At 44.6% G+C, this 21,791-nt stretch overlaps 1 protein-coding gene across 5 annotated transcripts in view; it reads left to right on the top strand.

Moving 5' to 3' along the window:
- The window catches only part of TJP1 (tight junction protein 1), a 736,246-nt gene that overhangs the window by 299,438 nt on the left and 415,017 nt on the right, over positions 1 to 21,791 (top strand). For all 5 annotated transcript variants that reach the window (XM_078684928.1, XM_078684927.1, XM_078684925.1 and 2 more), the window contains exons 7-9: positions 5,778 to 5,946; positions 6,198 to 6,342; positions 15,675 to 15,808. In XM_078684928.1, the coding sequence (XP_078541054.1) occupies positions 5,778 to 5,946; positions 6,198 to 6,342; positions 15,675 to 15,808 (448 nt within the window). The remainder of the gene's footprint in view (positions 1 to 5,777; positions 5,947 to 6,197; positions 6,343 to 15,674; positions 15,809 to 21,791) is intronic.

The following is a 21,791-nucleotide window of genomic DNA, read 5'->3' as shown; positions in this document are numbered from 1 at the left end:
TGCTGTCAGCGGTGAGCGGAGTGTTAATGCTCGCTGTAGGTGTGATAGGAGTGTTGAAGGTATGTGTGGAGGTCCGCGAGTTGGTAGAAGGGGCGGGGGTGTGAGTGGTGTATGAGGGGGAGCGATCTGTGTCTGTGCTTGAGAGCTGAATTGGGATAGTGGGGTTGTGGGAGGGGGATGGGAGGTCAGGGGTGGTAGGTGTGCCCCTGATTGAGGAGTATGTAGCTGTGAGGTCATGGTTGGTGGGACTGGAGGAGATATGAGTGTTGGTCCGTGAATTGGAGAGGTGTTCTTTGAAAGTGGGGAACAAGTTGTCTAGCAGTTCCAGGTTCCTGTCTGTAGCTTGTGCTAGGACAATCCCGTTATTGTAAATAGTGATGGTGGCTCTGCCTGGAAAGACTAGGGATGGTGTGATGGAGAGAGTTAGGCTATGAGCGGATTTTCTGGTGGAGGAGACGGTGAGTAGGATGAGGAACGCTTTTCTCCATTGAGCTCTGCGTGTGGTGTGGAAGATGATATCAGTGTTCAGGGATCCATTGACCGGTGAGAAGTAGGTGTCAACAAAGGGAGTTTCAGGGTGTGACCTAAGGAGGTTGTGTTTAAAGCGTTTGGCGTCTTTTTTGGTGAGTGATGGTGGGTAGTTGATTTTGTATGTGTGTTTGCCGATAGGATCCATGTTGCGGTGATGGATTGGGTGGGTATGGGGGGAATGCGCTAATGCACTATAGTGGTACACATGTGCAGAAAAGCAAATGCATACAGTAGGTTACACAGTAGTAAGTTATAAATTACAAAAGTGGCACTAGTTATCAACCAGCATCACCAGGATATAAGAGTGTGCAATAGAGCAAATACATACGGTAAATTACAAAGTACACGGTGTAAGTGTAGGTATAATACTGATAGTATATAAGGGCAGGATATAAATGCAAACAGCAATTTACATGAATCAAAAATCACAAATCAATGTGTCATTAATTAGCAACCAAAGTACAAGGTGTAAGTGTAGGTATAATACTGATAGTATATAAGGGCAGGATACAAATGCAAACAGCAATTTACATGAGTCAAAATCACAAATCAAAGTGACATTAATTAGCAACCAAGAAATATGAGGTAGCAATCTGTGCAATACCAATGTTCAAAATACAGGTAGGAGTGACACTAGAGAGCAATCAAAATATATGAGGTAGCAATCTGTGTGTTACAAATGTTCAAAATACAGGTAGACGTGACCCTAGAGAGCAGCCAGACATATATGAGGTAGCAATCGGTGCATTACAGGAGAGAAGAGTGAGAATGGATGCAGGTTGCAGAACTGTGTAGAATAGTGCGGAATACAGAAGAAGTATGCGATATATGAGATAGCAATCGGTGCATAACAGGAGAGGAGAGCGGGGATGGGTACAGGTTGCGGAAATGTACAGAATAGGAACGACTATAAGAGCAGAACACCGATGAAGACAGTAGTGTACATGAATCAAGAATCAAAAATCAGAAATGGCATTAGTTAGAAACCAAGGTATCTGAGGTAGTAGTCTGTGCATTACCAGTGTTCAAAATACAGGTAGAAGTATAATACTGCACTAAAAGGTATATGTGGTAGCAATCTGTGCATTACAATTGTTCAAAATACAGGTAGAGGTGTAATAATCCAATAATAGGCAGACAGTCATTCATAAATGAGGTAGCAATCTGTGCACTACAGATGTTCAAAGTATAGGTAGAAATATAATATTGCAATAATAGGCAGGCATTCTTTCCCAGGAGGGTGTAGATACATCACTGAGCAAAGTTCTCTGTAGTTGGGATTAGTCTAAAATGACAAAGTTCTTAGTATGTGTTCAGATAGTGATGAAAATGACTAGTCCAGGATGGCCGCCCACAAGGGAGACTGGTCTAAAATGGCCGCCAAATAGGTGAGATAGAGATAGTAGTCCTCTGTTTGTTGCTGTTACATAGATAGCAGGGAGGAGCAGTTTCCATTCACAGTCATGCAGGCAGGGGGCATAGAGATATTAGTCCTCTGTCTGCTGCTATTACTTTGAGCTTAGGGAAGGAATTTCTCTTTCTATCTGAGCAAGCCATGCTCAGTCTAGCTGGGAGGAATTCTTATCTCTGTGTGGGGGAGTTAAGCTGAGGAGCCTCGTGGATATCAGAGGTAAGGGGGGGAGATTTATTCCTACAGTTTTATGGCCCCAGCCATTTTGAACAAAGGAGGTAGTTTTTTTAAAGTGAGCAGGCGGGTGGGAGGGAGCGATGGGAGAAGTAAATACCTTAAGACTCTGTGTGCCTGTTGAGTTGAGTTTGCCAGCAGAATCTTGCCAGCAGACTTTTGCAGAAGCAGTGTTTTAGTCCGAAGTTGGCTCAGTCCCTTCCGCTTGGTAGATATATGTGCACTGTATGAGCGTGATCACAAACCAGGGCTCCAAACCTATATTACCCCGAGAAGCCAGACAACTGATTACCAGGTATCCACCGATGCCAGTGGGGGCAGGCTTCAGTCTTCTGTCACCCCTGCAGCTCTTGCTGGACTCAGGGCTCACTTCACTCGCTCCTCTGGGCAGGGCGCCCTAGCCTCCGGTCGCATCCAGTCTCCGGTGCCGCCGGGGGCAATCTCTACTTCTCCGTCGTCTCTCCTGTGACCGTATCCAGCCTTCGGTGCTGCGGTGCGGGGGGTGTGGGGGGGGAGGGGGGGGTGTGGGGGGGTCAGCGTCCCTTTGCGGTCTCAGCGCAGCAAAAAGCATTCACCGTGGAGCGGGCGGGAGGGGGGCTTTTAGGACCCTCCGATGCCGCTGGGGCTCCTCTGCTGCTGCTACAAGATCTTACCAGCTGCAATCTCGATTCCCAAAGTGAAGTCCAGCAAAGTCCAAAGTGCCCAGATGGTTGAAGATGAAGTGGTTTTGGTTCTGAATCTTGTCCCACGACGAATCGTAGGAACCGCTCACAGGTAAGCAGTTAAGTACCCTAAGGAATGGGTTGGGACAATTCTTCGGTCCGTCCCACAGGAGGGGCTGGACAGTGTGGAGGATACAAACCTGTCCTTTTTCTAGTTTCATGCCAGAGCTGGAGCCGACGGCTCCCTCAACTGGTTCCAACTGAACTATGCAAGGAGGGCAACAAAATGTGCCCTTCAAATCAGTCTAATGGCACTGGCAAGCACTCCCATCCTGGCCCAATACACTTAGTCCTCCTGTCTGAGAGGTGGTCGGTCACACCTCCCTGTGACAGGAAACCTAGTGTCCTGCCTTCCCCCACCCGAGCTTGGCTCAGCAGCGGGAGGGCAGAATCTTTTCTTTAGTCTGCAGCAGCCATAGTCTGCTGTCGGGGTGTGTTAGATTGGAACCGAGAGCACTGAGAGGCCCCACAGTGCATGGAATCATACCTTCAACACCATTTCTGGTGTTGGAGGTATGATTCCAACATGTTTGATACCAAACATGACCGGGTTTGTTACAACCATTTTAGAGTTAGCCATCGCGTAATGACGCATGGCCACTCTATGTATCGTAATGGCTGATGCACTTACTACCCGGGAGAATGGACTCCGTGGATTGTAGGGGTGTCCTGCTCATGCAAGGTCACCCCCACACTTTTGACCGAGCACCCTGCCTTTAGGATTGAAAGGCCTGCCTTAGCGGTGACTTATAGGTATTAAGTGCAGTGACCTTAGATATAAGAAAACTTGTATCCATCGTAAGTGGTGCTAGCACCAGCTTACACAGGCTGCAATGGCAGGCCTGTAGGCACAATTTGAGTGGTCTCCCATGGGTGGCATAATGCATGCTTCATCCCACAGGGGACCCCTGGTGAACCTATTCCCTGGGTACCTTAGTGCCATATACTAGGGACTTACAGGGGTACACGAGTAGCTAATCTGGGGTGTACCCAAGTACGCACCATGTCCAATTTAGGGAAGAAGCACAGAGACTGGGGTGCTGATTAGCAGGATCCCAGTCAGACTAGTCAGATTAACTTAATAACATTAGCAAAGAGTGGGGGTAACCATGGGGGCAGATTTTACTTTTCTACAGGATGTTATACTGTCTGATGTATCTTTTGATCGTTTCACCAGGCATGCATCAAAGAATAAGATGGCTTTGAGCAGTGCTGCTGAGGTTTCGGTAGCCCTTGATGGTGTTGCCACCATCAAGGTGAGACAGAACCATGGATTGCACCACTGTTCTAAACTGCTGGTGGGGTTATGGGCTTCAGCTGCCTGAAGAGAGAGAGTTGCAAAGACGCAGGTTTGGCCAGCTTAAATATGTGGGGATGCATAGTTAAGTTATATCTATGGTAAATGCAAGAGATGTACCCGAAGGAACCAATGGGGGGGGAAGAGTCCTCAAAGGGATAACTTGTAGCCAGGACTGTTCAGGGGTGGGAACTCTGTTTTGGGTAGGTTTAATTAAGAGAGAACACCCAGTCTGTTGTATTACCTAGAAAGAGTTTAGATGGGTTGGAGATTTTCAAGTAACGTTCGTTATCATCTGCATGCTATTTATATTCCTTTCTTTGACTATAGCATTCAGAGGTTCCACATACAATTTGATTGTGCAGTGGGGATAATGTAGACCCCAATTCCCCTCCACATTTTAGGGGTAAAGTTGCTGATCAAAATTATTTCATTTACACAAATTGAGATATTAAGGAAGGAGGAGACCCATTTCAGCACTTGAACTTCTATTCCATTCTTGTGCATAGACTGACGCTGAAACAAGAGGATGGGATAGGCATAAGAACACTTATTTAGCGACATAGCCCTCAAGCCTCTTGTAATTTAAAACCAATGTTTTTTTTTTGCCTTGGCAGTTTTATGGGAAAAATCATTATCTCCTTAAAATGCCTGTGCAGTGAGACATTTAGGCCCAGATCAGGATAATTGGCGGTCGGACCACTACGCACTATCACGGCAGAAGGAGAGAGGCCTACAAGCAGGCAGTGGTCTGGGCGCCCAATTACGATGCGACTGCCAGGCTGGCTGTCGCAAAGTGCTCCTTTACACAGCGGCTTGTGCTTGCAGTGGCCCACGACGGATGGGAGCCTGTTTGCTGCCCCCACAATCCGTTTCTGACAGCCTTTTCATGGTGGTCTTTCCGACATGAATAGGCTGTCGGAAAGGGATATTGTAATCCTGACGGCGGTGCCTTCCTCAGCACCTCCATTTGGGATTACAATTCCGACAGACACCCCGACTGGATCACAGATCCTGTCAGAGGCGGCGGTCTACCCCCGCGACCATTTAGGCTCCGACGACCAGGATTGTAATCCGGCTTTCGACCTGAAGAACTGTTGGTGATCGGACCGCCACTGACGTCCTGTCGGTGTGCAGTCCGACTGACTCCGTTCTAAATTACAAGATGTTTTAGGGCCATGTTGCAGAGAAACAGCTCTCTTATGCTTATCCTTTTACACACTACGTTTCAATCCATCCACACAAGAATGGGAATAGGTCAAGTGCTGAAAAATAGTGCATTTCCTCCTTCAGCTCGTTTAAATAGAATTATTTCTTTACTTTCTTTAATTTAATTTACACGTGTGCATATGTCATTCTTAAATATTGCTTCTGTTTTTTTTTGTTAAAGTGATTTTACAGCTTTGAGCTATCTTCCGGTTTTATGTTCACTTTAGAAAACAAAACATATACTTCTCATTCGAAAAAGAAGGTAGGGTGGTGGAAGGTTTTTGGCAAAATTAATAATACATGCACAGAAAATACATTTTTCTAAGAGAATCTAATCTGCCTTTTTAAAAAATATCTGCTTTCTGTATTTCAGATAAACGGCACAGTGACGGAAAATATGTCGTTATCAGATGCAAAGACTTTAATAGAAAGGTCCAAGGGCAAGCTGAAAATGGTGGTACAAAGAGATGAGCGAGGAACGCTGCTTAATGTTCCAGATCTTGATGACAGTATTCATTCAGCAAATGCTTCTGAAAGAGATGGTACGTTAAGGACCTTGTGTCGACGGTAAGACAAACACTGGAGGTCTATTGATTCCGGACCTCGGACCGATATACATAAATGGACAAAACCTTTGCTTCAGGGTTTTGAAAATGATTTCTTATGAACAGCATGCAGTGGAGCAATCCATATTTGAGGTTTATTTGTAGAAGTGCATGTGTTAACAGAAGCTTATTTTACCATTGCACCATCCTATTGCCATTTCATTGAAAAATCAACTTTTATTTAACAGACATTTCAGAAATTCAATCGCTGGCATCCGATCATTCCAACCGATCCCATGACAGGCCCCGCCGCAGCCGTTCCCGATCTCCTGACCAGAGATCAGAGCCGTCAGACCATTCCAGACATTCTTCACAGCAACCCAGCAGTGGCAGGTGACTACACAAGACTTTCTTTTCTACTACTAAACTAACTGCAAACTGCATGCGGTCACCTTTAATGGCATTAATTCACTTGTATACATTATTCGACCTTTATATTATTTAGCTTCTTGTTTGTTGTTGTTTTGAGTCCATTAAAAGAGTGAAAAGATTTTTTTCCCCGTTTTGTCGAAAGGGATGCAACAGTTCGCCCAGGTTTGTGTAAACAGCTCGTTAAAGGGAAGGATTTGCGAGGTTTGTTTCATGTTAGTATGTTCCTCTGATTCTGGGTTAATTCAATTCTGTGGTAGCCAATGTACTTTACTGCAGTCAAAGATGGTTAATAGTGTAACACCGTAACTGCTGAAAGCAAAGTTCACAAGCAGAAACACGAATACAGGCGAAACGAGAAGATAAGGCCTTCTAATGTGGTTACTAAACATCATTTTAGAAAGCAGACTGCTTTTTTAACTAATGCAGGTGGATAGTATTTTCGTTATTTATGACTTTTTATGAGAATTACATTCATGCGTGCTTTTAACGTGTTCATAACCTGTTTCTATTTCTCATTGCAATAATGAGTAGAGTAGGATGGAGCTCAGTAGGCTAGGGTCAACCTCACTACAGCCAGAGCTCTAATTGACACTGTAACATAGTTGTAAAAAAATCCAAGAGCTTAATGAACCGCCTTGAAATCTTAACCGCATGTTTGATGATTTCACACTAACATTGTTATTTTGCGGCTCTTGTTGCTGCTTTTTGTGACTCTTCTCCCTTCCTTTTCTCCAAATCCGTCCTTTGTTTTTTTATTTTTATTTATTTCTTGTCAAAAACAAAACTGATCCATGCATGTACATTCACCGCGGTAGACAATACTCCTGTCATTGACATTTGTTTCATCTTGCCTGCTTTTCCATGACACAGAGCCCCTCTGACTCTTATCCCTTAGTGCGAATAACACAATAGAGAGACATTGTAAAGATAATACTTTCAAATATCTATAAACTGGACCTGTGTAATAAAAGTTTCCTCCTTGTCGCCCATCCACCACCCCTCAACCAGTCAAGGTTCAAGCAGCATGTAGTCTCACCTTGCCCTCAATTTCAAGCAGACTTCACAGATTGTGTTTTCTCAGCAGTGTCTGTAGTTATGTATGTCAGTGAGTTACTTGTCATGTCTAGGTACCCTTATTACTTGGCAACGCAGCGAGGACGTCTGATTCCGTCTACGCCTCTCATTGATCGCCACGGCGCCACCCCTCCTCCCGATCTTTCCACCTACTGGTGCAGAAGATCTTGTACAAAGAAACAAGAAATTCTTTCGTCAAGCATGGCCATGGAGTTTGTCGGCTCACATTCTCCACCCCCACTTTGAAGGACCTGTCTAAAGAAATACTTACCTATAATCAGGCTGTCCTACCTTCCTCCTTCTTTTAGTCCTGATTAAGACCCGTCACAGATGCACACAAATCAGCGCATGTACCTAGGGTCGAAACGTCGATGTTCTTTTTATGTATCCGTCCACACAGAGTCTCAATGAAACAAGGAAATAATGTATCTGTTTGAGACAATTGTATTCTAAAGTGGACAATCATGATGTAATGTTTTGTCTATATGTATGATTATTTTGGCACCTCATTCAACTGTTTTACAGCACTCTGTCACCAGTCACGTCCTATTCACTCAATGTATACCTAGTCCATGTGTTTTGTTTGCTTTGGACAGCTATTCAAGGAATTGTGAATTAATTCACTATAAGGTTTACACTAAAAGATGTACCTTTATAACCATTGTGGCCAGTGTGTGTTTCCTTATATATCCTTCGTTGGCTATGCTGTGTTATTGTGTATTTATTACTGTTTTTCAATTTAATTGTGATCCCCAACAGAACAATTGTTGTTTAGTTTCCATACCCAGGTTCTGAGGGTTACTGGGTTACCCCATTACTTCTAATGGAAATGTTCTGTGTTTGGTAGCAGGAGTGACATTGACACAAATCACCAATTACCGGTTGGAATCGTCTTCTCAGTCTAGTAGAATTGTCAATGGTTGCATCTCAAGTCGGCATCCCATCATGTCTGAAGTAGTATGTACAATCTCATTCCCGTAGTCAGAGATTGGCTGGCAGGACCAAGCAAGGTGTAGAAACCCTGTGGGCCTCTCCACACTGGGGGAGATGTAGGATCTGGCGGGTCCATTTTGTGCAGTTTCCCTGGAGTGAAATACATCTGGTCTAAGAAATTAAAGCGAGTAACTTACGTTTATGGTTTATGGATTCCCTTCTAATCTGTGTGCACCAATACTTCACTTCTCCTCGGTTAGTGTTCTGTCAATCTCAGACTGCCACGCGTGTCTGTGGTACACGTGCCCGACCACCCTTGACATGGAAATTGGGTTGTAAAGCAAGGTAGAGTCTGTGAATTTGATCACTTGAGTCACACGATCCAACCTGTGTGGCTGCCCTAGAAACCCAGGCAACTTTTCCTGCACTTTATTTTGTAAATGGAAAGAAGTAAATATGTCTAATAGGGTAGGATCATATTGGTTCTTGAATTGCTTATTGAATTGTAATGAACTTCCCATTGGGGTTTAGATGTGCCAGATCCGTCTACCCCACTTTCGATAGGGTCTATATCACCATAGATTACCTAATGAGTGGTTGGTGTGGATTGCAGGTCAGAGTGATGGCTAGTGAATATGGGCTTGAGGGACCGGTTAATGAGCACAACGTTTTCCATGCCCAGCTTGTTATAGGCATTACAACAGTCCCCCTGATACCTACACCCCGTCTCTGCAGTCTTTGCTGCAACAGCAACTCAAGTGGGGCATCGTCAGTCTGCTCTATCTCTCTGGCATAAAACATGGAAGCCATCTATCTGGTGATGCCACCACCTGGTGTAATGGCTCTGAGCTACTAAGTATTTACAACAAGGGGTGGTGATAGACAGAGTCTCTGAATTAAGCAGAGTACTCTCACCCAGTCAAGAGATCAGGGCTAGATCCAACACCGTTTTTTAGCTCATTGCACCATCCCAGTTTCAGAACCTGGCTGTATGCAAATTAGTCTGTCCCTGGCCCAGTGCATCATGGGAACAGGGCAGACCAGACTACAAAAGCCAATTCTTACACTGGGAAGGAAACAAGCTTCCGGGGACCGGTTTCTGCCATTTCAGGCGTCTTCGGCCCGGCTTGCTTGAATCCTGATGGTGCAATGAGCAAGGGACTCACATCTGAGTATACCCTTCCACGCTTAGGGTGGACAAAATTATTTACAACAAGGGGTGGTGATGGACAGAGTCTCTGAATTAAGCAGAGTACTCTCACCCAGTCAAGAGATCAGGGCTAGATCCAACACCGTTTTTTAGCTCATTGCACCATCCCAGTTTCAGAACCTGGCTGTATGCAAATTAGTCTGTCCCTGGCCCAGTGCATCATGGGAACAGGGCAGACCAGACTACAAAAGCCAATTCTTACACTGGGAAGGAAACAAGCTTCCGGGGACCGGTTTCTGCCATTTCAGGCGTCTTCGGCCCGGCTTGCTTGAATCCTGATGGTGCAATGAGCAAGGGACTCACATCTGAGTATACCCTTCCACGCTTAGGGTGGACAAAATTATTTACAACAAGGGGTGGTGATGGACAGAGTCTCTGAATTAAGCAGAGTACTCTCACCCAGTCAAGAGATCAGGGCTAGATCTAACACCGTTTTTTAGCTCATTGCACCATCCCAGTTTCAGAACCTGGCTGTATGCAAATTAGTCTGTCCCTGGCCCAGTGCATCATGGGAACAGGGCAGACCAGACTACAAAAGCCAATTCTTACACTGGGAAGGAAACAAGCTTCCGGGGACCGGTTTCTGCCATTTCAGGCGTCTTCGGCCCGGCTTGCTTGAATCCTGATGGTGCAATGAGCAAGGGACTCACATCTGAGTATACCCTTCCACGCTTAGGGTGGACAAAATTATTTACAACAAGGGGTGGTGATGGACAGAGTCTCTGAATTAAGCAGAGTACTCTCACCCAGTCAAGAGATCAGGGCTAGATCCAACACCGTTTTTTAGCTCATTGCACCATCCCAGTTTCAGAACCTGGCTGTATGCAAATTAGTCTGTCCCTGGCCCAGTGCATCATGAGAACAGGGCAGACCAGACTACAAAAGCCAATTCTTACACTGGGAAGGAAACAAGCTTCCGGGGACCGGTTTCTGCCATTTCAGGCGTCTTCGGCCCGGCTTGCTTGAATCCTGATGGTGCAATGAGCAAGGGACTCACATCTGAATATACCCTTCCACGCTTAGGGTGGACAAAATTATTTACAACAAGGGGTGGTGATGGACAGAGTCTCTGAATTAAGCAGAGTACTCTCACCCAGTCAAGAGATCAGGGCTAGATCCAACACCGTTTTTTAGCTCATTGCACCATCCCAGTTTCAGAACCTGGCTGTATGCAAATTAGTCTGTCCCTGGCCCAGTGCATCATGGGAACAGGGCAGACCAGACTACAAAAGCCAATTCTTACACTGGGAAGGAAACAAGCTTCCGGGGACCGGTTTCTGCCATTTCAGGCGTCTTCGGCCCGGCTTGCTTGAATCCTGATGGTGCAATGAGCAAGGGACTCACATCTGAGTATACCCTTCCACGCTTAGGGTGGACAAAATTATTTACAACAAGGGGTGGTGATGGACAGAGTCTCTGAATTAAGCAGAGTACTCTCACCCAGTCAAGAGATCAGGGCTAGATCCAACACCGTTTTTTAGCTCATTGCACCATCCCAGTTTCAGAACCTGGCTGTATGCAAATTAGTCTGTCCCTGGCCCAGTGCATCATGGGAACAGCCTAAGCGTGGAAGGGTATACTCAGACATGAGTCCCTTGCTCATTGCACCATCAGGATTCAAGCAAGCCGGGCCGAAGACGGCTGTAATGCCAGAAACCGGTCCCCGGAAGCTTGTTTCCTTCCCAGTGTAAGAATTGGCTTTTGTAGTTTGGTTTGCCCTGTTCCCATCATGCACTGGGACAGGAACAGACTAATTTGCATACAGCCAGGTTCTGAAACTGGGATGGTGCAATGCGCTAAAAAACGGTGTTGGATCTAGCCCTGATCTTTTGACTGGGTGAGAGTATTCTGCTTAATTCAGAGACTCTGTCCCTCACCACCCCTTGTTGTAAATATTTTTGTCCACCCTAAGCGTGGAAGGGTATACTCAGACATGAGTCCCTTGCTCATTGCACCATCAGGATTCAAGCAAGCCGGGCCGAAGAAGGCTGTAATGCCAGAAACCGGTCCCCGGAAGCTTGTTTCCTTCTCAGTGTAAGAATTGGCTTTTGTAGTTTGGTTTGCCCTGTTCCCATCATGCACTGGGACAGGAACAGACTAATTTGCATACAGCGAGGTTCTGAAACTGGGATGGTGCAATGAGCTAAAAAACGGTGTTGGATCTAGCCCTGATCTTTTGACTGGGTGAGAGTATTCTGCTTAATTCAGAGACTCTGTCCCTCACCACCCCTTGTTGTAAATATTTTTGTCCACCCTAAGCGTGGAAGGGTATACTCAGACATGAGTCCCTTGCTCATTGCACCATCAGGATTCAAGCAAGCCGGGCCGAAGACGGCTGTAATGCCAGAAACCAGTCCCCGGAAGCTTGTTTCCTTCCCAGTGTAAGAATTGGCTTTTGTAGTTTGGTTTGCCCTGTTCCCATCATGCACTGGGACAGGAACAGACTAATTTGCATACAGCCAGGTTCTGAAACTGGGATGGTGCAATGAGCTAAAAAACGGTGTTGGATCTAGCCCTGATCTTTTGACTGGGTGAGAGTATTCTGCTTAATTCAGAGACTATGTCCCTCACCACCCCTTGTTGTAAATATTTTTGTCCACCCTAAGCGTGGAAGGGTATACTCGGACATGAGTCCCTTGCTCATTGCACCATCAGGATTCAAGCAAGCCGGGCCGAAGACGGCTGTAATGCCAGAAACCGGTCCCCGGAAGCTTGTTTCCTTCCCAGTGTAAGAATTGGCTTTTGTAGTTTGGTTTGCCCTGTTCCCATCATGCACTGGGACAGGAACAGACTAATTTGCATACAGCCAGGTTCTGAAACTGGGATGGTGCAATGAGCTAAAAAACGGTGTTGGATCTAGCCCTGATCTTTTGACTGGGTGAGAGTATTCTGCTTAATTCAGAGACTCTGTCCCTCACCACCCCTTGTTGTAAATATCTGAGCTACTAAGTAGTATAGTTCGACACCTCGAACTGCCCTCTTTTGTAGTGAAGTGTCACTATCGGCAATCGTATTCAGAGCTGCCTACGCGCCCAGGCAGATCCCATGATCCGAGACCCGAGATTCAGGATTTTTTTTGTATGATATATGTATGGGCTCAAGGCTACTAAGAGTAAGGGTGAGAGAGGGCACCCCTGTCTGGTGTCTCTCCTCACCAGGAAAAGGTCCGACATCAACCAGTTCACTAGCACTCTGACTGGTGACTTCGTATATAACATTGTGATTGTTTCTAAGAATCAGTCTCCAATGCCAAACTTATTTAGTATGGGCATTACAAAATGCCGCCCTAATGAGTCGAAGACCTTCTTGACATCTAAAAAAAAAAAAACGCCTCCAGATGCAGATGATGCTGAATAGCAAATGTTGTGCGTAAAATATTTTAAGTTGATCTATGTGCTAAGAATCCTGACTGAATCGAGGAAATCGTGCCTTTCATAAGTAGAGACATTCAGTTCACTATCAGCTTTGCTAGGCTCTTGTTATCAAGGTTAAGCAATGATCGTGATTGGTAAGAGGGACATTTTGTGGGAGCTTTCATGGGTTTTAGCAGGCATTGTGAATATCGCCTCACAAAGTGTGTGGTGGGGTTGTTCGGTTGTTTGGTGTGTTATTGGGAGATTGATCCACTTCAAGCCACATTTTCTAAGGTTTTGCTTTTTGTGGTGTGTTTAGTCTAGCAAGAACTTACTTTGGGCACAGTTAAAGGTGGCTTGCCTGCTCTTTTGGCTTTCTATTAAAATCACTTGTGAGTCGTTTTTGGAAGGATTTGCAACATATGTTTCCGCCTACACCCTTCAGCATGCCTTAGTAGCACCTCAGCCTAGTCTGTTCCTAATGTGTACTCCCTTTGAACCGTTTCACAACGATCCTTTACGCTGCTTGCTTTAAAGACAGTTTTATCACAGATATAACATCAGCAAGGTGGATAAGCTGGTATTGAGGACCAGAGCCTCCTTTCTCTTATGTGTTAACTCCTTTTCTCATCTAGAAAAACATCACCCTTCCATCATTTTTTGCTCTACCATACTCTTCTAGGGAGGAGAGACTCCGCCGGCTGGATGCCTAAGAGCTCTCACCCTTAAAATTAATTGTTCTTGGGAACATTGTGTAGATGATCAGCTCTTTGTTGGATTTGCTGGAGCGAAAAGAGCAGAGCAGTGCCAAAAACAAACTATTTCTCCATGAATTGTTCTTTGCATCAAAATCTGCGATGCACTGGCTAAAAAGTAGCCCCCAGAAGGCTTGTGGGCTCATTTCACTGGGACTAGGGTTGCCACCGCTACTTTGGCACATGGTGTCCTTCTTCTGAACATTGGCGAGCCTGTTATGTGGGCGTTGCTCCACATGAAAGCATTGTTGTCTGGATAGCCAGGTCCAATGAAAGGACCTGGCTATCCAGACACTCGGTCCTGGCTATCCAGCTCACTCGGTCCTGCAGGATTCTGGTTTGAGCCACTTCACTTACCCAACACCTAAAGTCTACTGCTCTAATTTCTGTTCAAAAGAAGAACAGATTCTTACCTTTAGTAACACTCTTTCTGGTGGATATTCCATCTAACTGCTAATTCCTCACTGACTCTCCTGCCTTCATGGTCTATGAACTGGACTCTTTTCTGTCTAAAAAGCTCCTAGGTGTAGAGATCTGCTTACTGGTCAAGAGCAATCTGCTGTTGTCTCTGCGTCTGGGGCCACGGGCAGCGTAGAAAGTAACTGACGTCAGTTCGCATGCGTAGAGCTTATATGCGGTTCTGCATGTCACTTCTGGAGTGGAACAACGGTGCGGAGTTGCATGTCGTCAGCTACTGACACTTAGGGGTTATGCTTGAAAATCTCTGCATCCAGTCTGATGCCTGAGAACTATTCAAAAGGTGAGGAAGCTGCGGCCAGAGTATCCACCAGAAAGTGTGATAAAGAAGTTAAGCAACCTGGTCTTCAGAACCAGACGATAGCAAATAGGCTGTCCTTAAGGGGAATGATCTTGTTCTATGTACACAGAAGTGGAAGAGATTTAACCTCTTGGAGTGCCGCATTAGTGCCATGCAACCCACAGTTCTTATTAAATAGTACTTATATATGTGAAAATACCGGTAACTTCGTGAGGAACGTATGGCTTTTGTTGCTGGTATTCGTTAGTAGCTTTTGTTCGGTAGCCGTGCCTGATCTAAGTTTTGAGTGGGTGGTTTTCTGCTTGGATCAAGATTACTCAGTGCTTGCTCATGTCCTTTAACCCTCAAAGTGCGATGTTTGAGTCCGAGCAGAACTCCGGCCGCACGCAGTCTGGGGTTAAGAGACTTTCGGAGGTGCTGGCCGTGCGTTCATCTTGATCCTGCTGTGGATTGGTTATCGCCTCTGTCGCGGTCCAAATGAGTATCCAAAGATCTTACCTTCTAACTTCAGGAGTTCTCACTTCTCACAGCGTCGGCTGAGTGTCTCTCACCTTAAGTCAAAGCGCCCATCATTGTAATCTGACAGCACCGGGAGTTATTCGACCGTTTTTACACAGATATTACCTGTTCTGCAAATTAACTCTCGTTGAAAGCTTGTATCAACTATTTTTAAGAACGGTGTTATTTCGTGAAGTGCAGGTCTAACCCCAGTAACCTCTTGGGAACCTATCTGGGTTTGCTTTCAAAATGTTTTTTTTTTTTTAGCATAAGTCGTGTGTTTGTTTGTGGGTTTCAGGATCAATACATACGTACATGCTAAAGGCCTTTTCCCCGACGAGCCTGCTTTTTGCGTTCCAGTTATGTAGCCTGGCTTGGTTTCAAGCTACTGCTGCCACCTAGCGGCACTATGCAGTTGATAGAGATATGCAGGTTTCTGATGATTGACGCTTTAATGAAGACCAACAAAAGAACCTCGCTTATGTGACGGAGTTTCTGATTTAAGTATGTAATTTATGAAACGTTATTTTGTACGTGAATGTTTATGTATTCCGTTAACATGTCAGTAAGATTTGAAAATTACTACTCTTGTTTAATTTAGATATAAAGGCGAATAACACACACATTGTTTGGAATATGTAATTGAAGAAAATGAAGCTTCTCTAACGATCTTTCCTCTTCACCCCGTTTAGTCACCGAAGTCGAGATGACGAAAGGATAGCAAAACCTGGAGCTGTCTCTACACCTGTGAAGTCTACGCAAGAGATCCCTCTATCAAAAACGGTAGAAGAGTCTTTTATTGAAAAACAGACACCACCTCTACCAGGTACATATCGTGAACATGTAATATTGGCCCCTGGTCTTCCTAGGAGAAGTTGGCAGTAAGAATATTTAGGAAGTGCAAGGGAATTGCCATTTTCTTCTTGGTGATTGCACTGTTTGGATTCAGTTTATCTTGAACCTTTTTCTGAAGTTCACAGATTTCCCACGTTTTCGTGTGGCCTGTGTTTTTCTCTTAATGTTTTAGAGCTTTAGTTTAATTTCTTACAGGGCTTGAATATTGATCTATTGGAACTCGACCTAAGTTATACGCTCAGAATAACCCAATTCCTTCTCTGTACAGGCCGATGTCGAAAGATTTCCCCAAAATTCACTGTGACCTAATTTTTTTAACATATATACCTTCCAAGCCTTGTATCTTAACCAAATGTAAGTATTTTAGCAATTTTAGGGCAGTTTACTGGTGAAATCCAGATGGTGTTGATGTTTCTTTCATGTTGACCGTATCAAGCGAAATACTGTTTTCTTATCTTCATTCAATGCTCAGTTTGTAGTGTTACTCAGAAGTGAAAACCAACGGCCAGTAATGTTAGCCAGAGAAATATTACCCTCAATTCACAAAGTCGGTCATGGCAAATATTTCTACAATTTCCTAAGACTCCTGGTCTGCACAAGTGCTAATGCTAATATCACCACACTGCAAAGACACTATTGGTGTTATTCCCTCCTCCCTCTCTGCTTACCTAGGCGATCTTACGGAAAATTGGGTTGTTTACTTTATTTTTTGCTTGACATTTTCAAAACAATGCATTGTCTCTTCTAACTCTAACCAAGGAAGGTGCCAGAGAGGAAGGTGGGTATATGGATTTGTTCCCCTGTGTCTCCTGAATGCTGGTAGACCAGATATGCATATGTGTGCTATAGGTTTGGATACTGTATAGGCAAGATACATTAGACCAAAGTGTTGCTGAAATCCCGTTTTTGCTAGTTCATTTGCCAACAATTCCAGATTTTAGAATTTTGCATTACACGTTCTATTAGTTGGTGATGGACAGACTTGTGTCCTATTGACTGGCATACCATACTGCAACCCTCTTTTTTTTGTTAAGAGCCAAATATTTATTTTAGTTGGGTTTTTTTTAAGTGCAGGAACACCATACATATACATGGCCACACAAGGTTTTCCATCCACCTACTCAGAATCATCACTTTCTAAAGGAATTAGTTTCAGCAAGCCCTGTTTCTTTTGGGGGAAAATACAGACCTGACCAATGTATTTTCCACCCCTGCCTACCTTAAATATTCTGTCATTGAGCATGTTGCTTTTCTTCTGCTGATCATGATGAAAAATTGAGAGTAAGCTTACTCATGAAATGTCCATATATATGTTCATTTTAGTCCACCCTAAAGATCAATTTTAACCGAGCAGGAGGGTTCATTTATTTATGTTACGTTATGTTAATTAATTTAATAAGGCGCGCAGCTACCCCGAAGGGTTTCCAGACGCCTTCCCGAAGAGAACAAGAGACAAAAAAGAAGGATTATTGGTTAAACAGCCAAGTTTTCAAACATTTGCGTGAGTTCCCATAGACTGTTTAGTTACGGAGTGACTTGGGAAGAGAGTTCCACAGGGAGGGACCGAGATGAGCAAAGGATCGCCCGCCCATCCGCGACAATCTGATTCTATGAACCAAACATTTCACCTGAGTAGTGGAGCAGAGCAGGCGTGATGGTTTGTAAGAGTGAGCTAAGGATTGTAGATATTGAGGGGCAGTGCCAATTTTGATCTTAAACATACAGCTTAAGGCCTTGAATTTAATACGATTCTCAACCTTGAGCCAATGAAGATCACGAAGAAAGCCTGAGATAGAGGCAGCCCTGGGAACATGGCAGAGCAATTTCAATTCAAATAGTGCTTTATTCGAGTAATTACTCATAAAAGCAAGACATACACAAAAATTAAAATACAATTAAATTTACAGTCAATCACAAAGACAGTGCACTATAGAATCCATAAAATACACTCTATTAAAAAGTTTCCCATGGTACTTGTTTAGCAAGTAAAAAAAGGTTAATACATTGATAAAAATAGCAGAGTTATAAAAACATTTAACGGTCTAAAAACAATAATAACAAATTCATGGAGACAGGTTTTACAGACAGAGAATAGTTAATTAACTAGCAGTCTCTGTCTGATCGCCCAAGCCCATCCAATATATTTTGCAGTGGCAATTGATATCCATGTAAGTGAGCTTGAACATATAATACGCAGGGCAACAGAGCTACAGGTGGTCCCGAGATTCCTGCACATAGGTGCTAACCAGACGCGTCTTGGAGCACAGTAGGCTTTACAAGAGAACAAAAAATGTCCAAGGGTTTCCTTTCCCAGTCCACAGGCTGGGCAGGTGTCACACCCCCCTGCTCCCCATTTTGCTGACAAAGTTCTTAAGGGGAGGGCTCCAGCTCTCAATTGGAATAGGAGCTTTCTATCTCCCGGCTTAGATATAATATCCCAGTATGACTCCAAAGCCGGATACAATTTAACCTCAAGAAAGCCCGCAGTCATGGACCCAATGCTAGATCTACTCAGGCTCCTGCTCGCAACATTTTCCCAGAATATATTTTTTAAGACAGACTTAGTGGGAAATGTTGCACCTGCTGGGTCTAACCATAGCGAGCTTAGCCCAAGCTCAAACAATATTGCTTTCAGTGTTTTGAACCAGCTAATTTTATGAAAACAGTCCGCCTTGATGACATCAATAAAACCTTCAGCATAATGAGAAAGCTCTGGCGTAATCCAGAGCCTTCGCCAATACAGAATTGGTCGTAGTCTAGCTAGATCCATGATTTGTTTCCTACCAAGATCATATCTTAAAGGCAACAATGGAGTGCTTTTCGGGGTACCAGTGAGTAACCGTAAAAACTTGTTCTCGGAGGCTTGTAAAGTACTCAACTTTTCAAACCCCCACATCTCCGCACCGTAAAGTGCGGACCCAATTGCCTTCGCTTCATAAACCTGCAATGCTGGCTTAACGGGTTTAGTCAAAGACTTTCTGTGTACCGAACTGATAGCACCAGCTAATTGCTTATGTCGCAGAGTAGCAATATTTATGTGCTGACACCACCTGTTGTTATCTGCAATATGGATACCCAAATACGTAAATGAATTTACCACCTCAAGAGGCCGGCCACTCATGACGATTTTGGACTTAAAACTACGGTGTGGTTTAAAAATCATGAGTTTCGTTTTGGTCACATTCACCTCTAGACCGTGTTCCCCACAAAATTTATCAAAAATGGACAGAGCACGCTGCAAGCCACTAGGGGTTTTGGATAAAATAAGCGTGTCATCCGCAAACATTAAGATAGGGATTTTTACACCTGAAACAGAGGGAGCATCTACTGACGCTGATACCATACGGGAAACAACACCGTTAATGTATAAAGTGAACAAGGTTGGGGCCATTGAACACCCTTGTCGAACCCCGCGCTCAACGGGAAAGTCCACTGTGACCATCCCATGCCCACCCCACTGGATTTTTGCAAAAGTAAGCTTGTGGAGGCGCATTATCAAAGTCAATAGCTCCACAGGGACCCCCAAACTCTGTAAAACTTGCCACAATTTAACCCGTGGCACCAGGTCGAAGGCAGCCCGAAGATCGACAAAAGCCGCGTATAGACTACCTCCTCCCAGCACCACAGTCTTCCATTGCAGCAATTGAAAGCGGAATACTTGGTCCACCGTGCTTGTTGACCTTCGGAACCCCGCTTGAAAGGGTGATAAGATGTTGTTGTCCTCTGCCCAGTCAAGGAGCCTATTTACGACCACACGGCCGACTATTTTTTGCACAGTGTCAATAAGGCTTATTGGCCTATGGTTACCTGGCTGAGCATGATCTCCCTTTTTAAACACTGGGATAATCACGGCACCCCGTCACGATGCCGGGACCTCAGCACCTTTAGCAATTAAGTTGATAAGTAAGTAAATATATTTACACCATCGCTCCTTGTCGTTTAAGAAAATATCAGCAGGGACACCATCTAGACCTGGAGCACGCCCTCTATTCACTGTATTTAGGGCAGACATAGTCTCTTTGTAGGTAAAGAGATTACCTTGGGAAAAAGACAGGATAATACTGTCCTCGCCTATGGTCTGGTTATTAGCAGCGTACTGGGAGCCAAAATATTGTACCCAGTCGTCTTGTGGGACATTGTTATTAATGGGGTCCTCCACTCTCTCACATCCCCATTTAACAATGTTCCAGAACAGTCTGGAATCTTTTCTGTCACTAGCTCTTTTCAAATTACACCAATATTGCTCATCCCAGGCACTCTTTGCTTTTGCTATACAGGCTTTATAGTCCTTTCTGGCTAGGCGGGTGGCCACGGGCTCCTTCATCTTAATGGCGTGACCCAGAGCAAGTCGTGCCGCCCTGCATTCGGCATTATACCATTTTGCACTTTTACAAGCTCTTGCCCCGTTGCGCTTAGCAGGTTTCAAGAAATGATTTTTGATCTTGCCAAAAAGGGTATCATGAATATTGACCACGTCCCCCAATCCCGAGGGAGAAACGCTAGTCAATTCCATGGCCAGTATAGCTTTATCAGTTTCAAGGTTAATATTATCAATGGCCTGTTGGTTAGTTACTACGCTAGCCCATCTGAGCCTACGCATATCATTTCCTGGAATAATCAGAGGTGGTACAAGAGCATTAGGACGAAATGAATCATTCCCAGCGGGCCACCATTTATGCTCCACACATAGGGGATTGTGGTCACACTCGGGTCTCGCAACAACCTCCATGTCGCAGACAGAAGGCCATAATGTCATACTACAAATTACATAATCTATTCTGCTTTTGTGTCTCCCGTTATCAAATGTCATAGAGCCTTTTTTATCCAATGCTGTTCTTCCATTCAAAGCTCTTAGACCTTTTTCGAGACACATAGCATTCAGACCTATTATGTCCTCAGTCCAACGTGTGACTGGCTTCAGTTCTAACACAGGGATACTCCAAAGGGAATCCTCTTCGGCTCCAAGGAAGGCCTCGCCAGTGACCAAAGGCTCAAAAGTCCGATTAAGGTCACCTCCTATAACGATATTATTATCATGCGAGTATGTGTCAAGAAGGTTACCCAAGGCAATTAAAACTTCAGATCGACCAACCTTAGCACTTCTGGCATATATATTATAGATATCAAGTGAACCTGAAATATCATTGGTTATCCTGATTAACTGGATATCATTGTGGCTAGTCACCATACTTTTGATTGTTAGTTTAAGGGACTGTCGAACCCAAATTGTGAGACCCCCCATAGGTCTCCCTTTTGGGCCCTTTATTGCTGGCACAGAAAAATTTAAATATCCCAACGCATAAACAGGTTCACATGCCCACGTCTCCTGGAATATACATACATCGAATGTACTAACAAAGCCAAGCCAGTCCCCACAATCTAATTTAGAACACAGCCCGGCCAAGTTCCAAGAGATTAGGTTTCCCATCCCAATCAGAGTACCAGCTTGCAATTTAGGAGTAGGGCCCGGGTTACTAGGCTCGCCCGCTATTATCACTGCAGAACTTGCCTGGGCTACATTACATATAACATCACTACTACCCACCCCCTGTGAGCCAACTACAAAATCACAGCATACAGAGGATAAGGCCGTGACCGTTTGGGGATCCGTCGGGCCGAACCCGGCCCCAATTCTAGGCACCATCTTGTTTCCAGAACACTTGCCCTTCTGGGCAGGCAGGCTACCACTACTCTGAACAGTTGAAACTGATAGTACAGAACTTTTACCCCCAGAGAGTCAATCACATTCGTTCAGATTAGAGAGAGCTGAGAACCTGTTTTTAAGATTTAATCCCCACTCTGTAGATTGAGCAGCCCTCCTACCCTTGTTGGGCACCACATTCCATTTTGTCCTTAGTGTACACGAGTTAAGACTCCTCCCTCTTCGGTGATAAAAAAAGTCTAAAGTGAGTGGAATAATATCAGTTGTTCTTCGCTGTGGCGGGAGAAGGTTG

Source organism: Lissotriton helveticus, chromosome 3_2, assembly GCF_964261635.1.
Source record: "Lissotriton helveticus chromosome 3_2, aLisHel1.1, whole genome shotgun sequence".
In the NCBI taxonomy this organism is placed as follows: domain Eukaryota; kingdom Metazoa; phylum Chordata; class Amphibia; order Caudata; family Salamandridae; genus Lissotriton; species Lissotriton helveticus.
The sequence above is the reverse complement of the archived record's forward strand: the minus strand, read 5'-3'. Positions and strand labels throughout refer to the sequence as shown.